The sequence below is a fragment of the Puntigrus tetrazona genome, chromosome 11, assembly GCF_018831695.1.
Source record: "Puntigrus tetrazona isolate hp1 chromosome 11, ASM1883169v1, whole genome shotgun sequence".
Taxonomy (NCBI): domain Eukaryota; kingdom Metazoa; phylum Chordata; class Actinopteri; order Cypriniformes; family Cyprinidae; genus Puntigrus; species Puntigrus tetrazona.
This window is the reverse complement of record NC_056709.1, coordinates 8,497,982-8,504,945: the sequence shown is the minus strand read 5'-3', so window position 1 is coordinate 8,504,945 and position 6,964 is coordinate 8,497,982. Positions and strand designations below refer to the sequence as shown.

At 35.5% G+C, this 6,964-nt stretch overlaps 1 protein-coding gene across 2 annotated transcripts; it reads left to right on the top strand.

Moving 5' to 3' along the window:
- Nucleotides 1–1,579: 1,579 nt before the first annotated feature.
- On the top strand, nucleotides 1,580–5,739 carry LOC122353695. Of its 2 annotated transcripts, none has more exons than XM_043251568.1 (11): nucleotides 1,580–1,667; nucleotides 2,388–2,684; nucleotides 3,251–3,301; nucleotides 3,531–3,599; nucleotides 4,359–4,448; nucleotides 4,541–4,559; nucleotides 4,695–4,746; nucleotides 4,868–4,940; nucleotides 5,016–5,090; nucleotides 5,446–5,492; nucleotides 5,589–5,739. In XM_043251568.1, the coding sequence occupies exons 1-11, from the start codon at nucleotides 1,613–1,615 to the stop codon at nucleotides 5,643–5,645; spliced, it is 885 nt and encodes a 294-aa protein (XP_043107503.1). In that variant the 5' UTR covers nucleotides 1,580–1,612; the 3' UTR covers nucleotides 5,646–5,739. The 2 variants fall into 2 exon arrangements, with proteins under 2 accessions (XP_043107503.1, XP_043107504.1); XM_043251569.1 differs by having other exon boundaries at nucleotides 5,394–5,492; nucleotides 5,589–5,643.
- Nucleotides 5,740–6,964: the final 1,225 nt, after the last annotated feature.

Below are 6,964 nucleotides of genomic sequence, written 5' to 3'. Positions count from 1 at the left end.
ATGAATTTGTTCATCTTCGTGTTTTTTTCAGCTTCATGCAGTGGTTCGGATGTTTAAAAGTCCACATCGTCACATTTATATTTATAGTGAGATACGTTTCACGAAAATATTTCGCCATGTCTGATTGGTGTGAAGGTTCATAACAACCCGGACAACAAACCCGCCCCAGATCCTCTTTCTGTTGAAGAGAGCTGTATGTGGTCTCATGCTCTAAATACACAGTCAAAGCAAAGAAGCACAATACATTAAAAATAAGTTTGTGGTCAGATGAAATTAATGCACCTATTGTGACAGTCTCATTCTGACTCATTTCTCATGCTCCCTGTGATAGAGTTGTTAGTCTTCGTAGGTTTTCAGCTCCGTTCAACATGTCTCTCAGAGGAGTCCGTCTGCATCAACGTAAAACACGATCAATGTGAGGTGGTCTGTGTTTATTCAGTCAAGACTGTACCTGAGATCAGATCGCATAGCTTCAGAAATAATAAACATCTGTACAATCAGGCATTTGAGCCATATAGGACATGCTGTTATAATCTGTGTTTTCCTCGACACGTGGTAGGGGACGCTAGTACACATCTTCTTTACAGAATTTCCAAAAACAAAACAAAAACCCACACACAAGAAGAAGCAACAGAGGCTTCCACATGTATCTAACACTATCATCTGACATAAAACTGCATAAAATCTGTAAAGTTATGGGATAAAAAGTCACCAGTTAAGAGGTAATGATTGTCAAGCTTAGGGGTGTTGATTAGTCTTTTTACAGCTTCAGCAACAAAATGTTGTTTCTTACTTTCTTATCTTTCTTTTCTTTTCTTTTTTTGTTGTTTTTGCTGAAACCTGCTCACGTTCAACTGTTTAAGAAAAGAATACACATTTTTGTTTAAAAGCAGATACTTTTGATGTTTTATATGTTCAGATATAATCTTCATGCTTCCTGCTGTTGACCAACTTTACGGAGATGCAGATTTTATTTTCCAACAGGACTTGTCACCTGCACACAGTGCCAAAGCTACCAGTACCTGGTTTAAGGACCATGGTATCCCTGTTCTTAATTGGCCAGCAAACTCGTCTGACCTTAACCCCATATTGTGAAGAGGAAGATGCGATATGTCAGACCCAACAAAGCAGAAGAGCTGAAGGCCACTATCAGAGCAACCTGGGCTCTCATAACACCTGAGCAGTGCCACAGAACGATCGACTCCACGACTAATTCAGGCAAAAGGAGCCCCATCTAATTATTGAGTGCTGTACATGCTCATACTTTTCAGTTGGCCTAGATTTTTATGCATTATTGAGCAAACATGCACCTAATAAAATGAATTTAAAGTGCAAAATGTATTCCACAGTCTTAATTTTGATATTACGATCTACTCTTTTTAAGTGTATTGATTGTATAAATGTTTTGGCACATTTGTATGTACCTTCCTTCTTTTACTGTGAGTCTTTGCCTTACATTTTAACCCCTGTTGAAATGATTTTAGCTGTGCATGTGGTCTCACGCTCTGCCATCATAAATATACAATGCATCAAAGAGTTTGTGGTCTGATGTGCTGCTTCCTAATTCACTCATTGTGACTCTACTTTAGTCTCTTTTCTCACAATTGCTGTGATGGAGTTGTTCATCTTCACAGTTTTTCAGCTCCTGATGGAGGTCCAGTCTTACAGTAAGTGATCACTGTTGTTTACTTTTGATGAAATACTGTATGTCCACATTTGTCTAGAATATTTCAGCATTTGTCTTCAGTATGTTTTAGTAACACTGCACACACTTGCTTATTATAGGCGAATTTCATTTTTTTATTTTAAAAATCCCGCTCGTTTACATGTGTCACGATCCCTGTCTATGATTTTTGTGTCTCTTTTCATGGACATTTTATCATTTACTTTCCTGTTGGGAAAAAAACAACATATGCTGGTTAGGTACGTTTTGAAGCATGGCTGCCGTTTTTTTTGTTTAGTCATTTTATCATTTTATCTGTTTGCATTTGGAAGCACCTCAGTTTGTGTGTATCTCAGCATAACAAAATGAAACAAACGAGTAAATAACAAAAGGAACACTAATGGTGCCCATGAACAGAGACCTAACAAACACAAACAGGGATCATGAAAACATGGCGAGGGCAGGGTTTATAAAGTTCTCAATAAACTTTTTGGAGCCTCAAACACTGCATATTCTTCTTTAATGGCAAATTTGATTTCCCACGTCATGACCTATAAATCATAAATGTAAAAAAGTAGCATATTGCATTAATATTTCATACTGTATTAATATTTCATCTCTCATGTCCAACATTTTACTCTTCATTGTTTATTTGGGTGCTGTTGTGCATGGCCTGTGAACGTGGTCTATAAAGAGATGTAACGACTGATCTGTTTTGTTTCAGGATTTCCTAAAGTAAAAGTATCTCCAGGTGTCATAAGAGAGTCCAGCTCAGTGAAGATCAGCTGTGAGAAAGAACCAGGTCTTATAGTGAATAATTGTTATTTCTACATAAACAGAAAGGAGGAGAAAATGAAAACCCCTTCATCGTGTGAGCTGGATCTCACTGGTGCTGAAGTGCTCAGATGGGCAGCTGTGAAATCACCTGAATCAATAGACATTTACTGTTACTTCACAATAAATCAGTTCAGTGCAGACATATCATCATCTGAGTCTGATCCTATCACAGTGAGGGTACTAGGTGAGAGATTTCTCTCCTGATCTTCTGTATTAGTAACTGTTATGCCAGTGTTTTGACTAACCATGAACTGTTTTATTTTTCCCAGATTCACTTGAGAAACCCATCATCAGTTAGTGATGATGATGATACACCATAAAACATACTAAATTGAATGGGTACTATTTACTAAGACCCTTTCAATATACTGTACATATTGTTACTTTAAGGGTACTTATTGCTACTCTAAGGTATTTATATGCACATATCCTTTAGGAATAAAGAATGCACCTTTAAGGGGAACTGTGCGAGTGACAAGCTGTTGTCCCCTTATGGCACAATTTTTGTACATTTGTTATGTCAGTGTATAATAATGAACCAGCTAACACCATAAAACATCACTGAATTCATCAAATCAAACGTTAATACTGACTTTAGTGCAGTTGTATTGCATCCAAAACCACACATTACGAAAGGACTAATACTATTTGCTTTCAATTTAAATGACATGTACCTTTAAAAAAGCAAGCTTTGCTTTAAAATTGGTAAATAATGTGAAATGACTCTCTATAACGCTTTTAAATTTACAGTTTCAACATCAACCACAACTAAACAAACTACTACAACAGCCATGAAAACCTGTGAGTAACTGTATTTCGTTATTTTTACTCCATTTTGAGTGTCCTGAAAACAACACAGTTTAAGTTTAAGTCATGAGTAATTGTTGAGCATTTACTATATACTGTAATGTCCACTTCTGAAACTGCAACATACAGTAAAATAATTTGCTAATAATAGCTTTTCTGGCTATTTTAAAATGAAATCTGAGAAAAAAAACTGATGGCCTTTGCAATGTTACTTTTATATTAGCGGATCTCCAATCCAAGACAAACCCGCCAAACAGTACGACAAAGGAAGTTCATTCACTCGTTCCTAAAGGTAAAAAGAATGTTCAAAAGTTCAAAAGTTCAAATATAGCTGGGGATTATTTTCATAGTTCATTGGTAACTCATAATGGCAGTTCCTGGATATAAGCACAAACACAAAGTCAATCAACAGAGAGTCTCATGGTTACGCTGCTTAACAGTAAAATAGCGAAGGCCAGAATGCACTTCATGATTTTCTCCAGGTTTGTGCCTTTGATTTACATTAATGCTAGTTCACTGAAGTCAGAGCATATTTGTTTTGATGTAGTGTATGATGCTCACATGATATTAGAGCACATAAGTCATGTACCAATTCAGAGACAGCATCCTTCAAAGGGAACAGAATTTAGTCTTTAAAGGCTGGGAAGGTTGGGCCGAGCGTTGTTAAATATACTGTACGGCCTACAAAGTAAATACATATATTTGGGGTCTCAAATGACCAGATTGCTGATCTCATGTGGTCGCACGTGTTCAAACAACCACTAAAGATCGCCTCCTCTCTGACTACTGAGAGTCATAAACATTAGAGGAAGTGTTATCAAAGTACAAACAGATGGGATTTAAACTTTGCAAAATTCATATGAAATTTATATGTGAAAAAATGCAAAAAGCACAATGTTCTCTTAACACAGAATAAATGAAGTGATCATGACATACAACCCATTTTTTGAGTATCATTTCAATTATCGGGAGATTTCGTGTATTTACTGAACCCTATATTAAATTTGGTAATACACAAACTTTTTAAAGTGTTTGTTTTGTTTTGAAACAGGCGTATTATTTATAGTGCTGGCTTCCACTGCTGTTGCTGTCATTTTGTCTGGACTCATGGGACTTGGGATCTGTCTGTGCTGGTTTTCACGTAAGCATTTTAATGTCAATTAATTTATAACTCACAACAGACATTTGGCCAAAGTGATGCACAGCAATATAATGCAGCTCAATGTTTTCTAGGTAAAAAAAGAAGAAAACTGTAAGTTTTTTTCATGTGTTCGATTCAGTAGTAGTAATTTTTGTAGTAATGCAGCAGTATGTGTAAATGTTTAGCTTTCTATCTGATACATGCATGCATGGAAATTTGTCATAAATATCGATAATTCATTTTTAGCAATAAAATGAGATCAATAAAACCACATGCCCCCATTCAAGAATCTGGTATAGTGAGTATCTGTGCATTTCAAATCTTTAAAGTCATAAATTAACAAATAGATGTCTAATATATATTAGTGAGTAAGAATGGCTGAAAGGAACTTCGCCTATATTTCTGGTTATGTTATTCAGAGTTGTTCTGGGCCTGCAGAGACACATTCTCTGATCACATCTGTACCAGAAACATCTCAGCCCATATCTGGAGGTAAGAGAACATCATTCTCAGAAAATGATCACAGATAAAACTTGCTGATCACCAATTGATTATTATAAACACCAGGCCTCAAACACCAGGACAGAACTGCAGACCCCACAAAAGACATTACTTCTGTGAATGTACTTTACCAGCCCTCAGGTAGGAAAATGTTTTTTGTATATATATATATATATATATATATATATATATATATATATATAATAGAACTGTCTCTTCTCTGACTCATTCTGTGCCACAGCGTGATGAATTTTACATTTGTTCCACTTCCTCCATATTAGGTACTGAGAAACTTACCTGCCAAAACACAGTGGGTTAATATGGAGGAAGTAGGGCAAATGTAAAATTGATCACACTGTTGCACAGAACGAGTCTGAGAAGAGATAGTTCTGCTGTGCAAAGTGTCAAAGTTTAAGGTTCATGACAGAGACCTTATTCATGCAGGCCCACACATGCTTGTCGTGAACTACCTTAACAGTTCTGCATTGCATTACAGACGGTTTGATCAATAACCAACAGAAACAGGGAAATCCAGAAGAAAAGGTATGTATTTGTGAAAACTCTCTCACACTAAACACACATAACCACATAACTGTTCATCATGAATGAAATACTAACACATTTTCTTTTTTTCTCAAGAACGTTTATCACCTGTACAGCACGATCCCTGAAATCCAGTTCACTCAGATGCAGTAGATCAAGCCTACAGTTTGGTGAAGATGTTTTGCATCATATTCGTTTTCATCATTTATGCATTTGTAACTTTTATTGAGAGGATCTTCTGTGGCACTTGCCTATTATGCTTCCCTGTAAGAAAAGCTTACTTATACAATAAAGAATGAACAAAAAAAATCTGGGTGTGTATTTGGGAGGAGTTTACACGTTTTAAACCTTTTAAATATTTTAATTGCAGTAGAGTATGTTCAATTCAAACAAACAAAAATTAGAGGCTATTATAACTCCACAGCCATGTACAGCAAAGTGTGTTAAATATCAAATATATTACATAAATGACAGTAAAAAAACACCAAATAAGTAATATAAAATATAGAATAAAAGTATATGGTGTCCTGGAGTTGTCGCTGATGTTACTGTTAATAAATTAAAATAATTAATTTTTGCATAAAAGTCACACTGATGAAATCCTCTCTGAAGGTCTATGAAGAAAGGCTCATGTTAAAGAAATAGTTTTGTCATCATTTACTCACCCTCAAGTAGTTCTAACCTGTATGAATTTAAAAAAAAAAAAAAAAAAAGAGGAAGTAATAAAAAAAAATTATAACCAGGCTTTTTTGGATCACCACTGACTTCCTCAACAGGAAAAAAAGACATTTTGACGATAGCCACAAAAATGTGGAGTGGTTTTTCAGACACTGTTTGATTTAACATGATTTATTTCTGTTACAGCTGCTACTGATCACACTCATCTTAAAGGTCGTTTATACAACACCACAACAATGATTTGTCTCTCAGTAATCTCTAAAATACCCTTACTGACCTCACTGTACACAAAAAAAAACTAAGTCTCAGGTTGTGTTTTTCTCTTTCTCATAAACTGAATCTACAGCTGATTATTTAATATTTAATAGCAATTAAATGAAAATTATTTGCATATTTACAACTTTTATATACATTGTTTTGAATCGTTGCTGGCGATGCCGGTGCGCTTAAGCTCATAGAAATGAATGGGTTCGAATTTATAAAGCTGTGCCACAATGCGATGCGACGTTCAGTGTGTGTCCAGATTTACACGAAAAGTTAGGTCCAAATAAACGTCTTGAAGACAGTTTGTGTAAATGCAGTTTTTTTTGTCTTGAGTTTTTTTTGTCTTGAGTGAACTTAAACAGCAGGAATACAGCTATCTGACTATATCTGATCTATGCTTTCAGTCTCAACCTCCACCCGCCGACATCGTCATAAATGTTACTTAATCAAAGGAAAAGCAGAAAATCACTCACTGCTCCTTGACCGAATCACTCATCAACAATAATATATATTTCATTTGAGTAATTATT

What these genes read in the sequence shown, in the direction of transcription:
- LOC122353695 (XM_043251568.1), top strand. Translation starts at nt 1,613, where the DNA reads ATGGAGTTGTTCATCTTCACAGTTTTTCAGCTCCTGATGGAGGTCCAG. An exon ending in TACAACAGCCATGAAAACCT is followed by an intron (nt 3,302 to 3,530) that starts GTGAGTAACTGT and finishes CTTTTATATTAG; the next exon opens with CGGATCTCCAATCCAAGACA. An exon ending in AGGGAAATCCAGAAGAAAAG is followed by an intron (nt 5,493 to 5,588) that starts GTATGTATTTGT and finishes TTTTTTCTCAAG; the next exon opens with AACGTTTATCACCTGTACAG.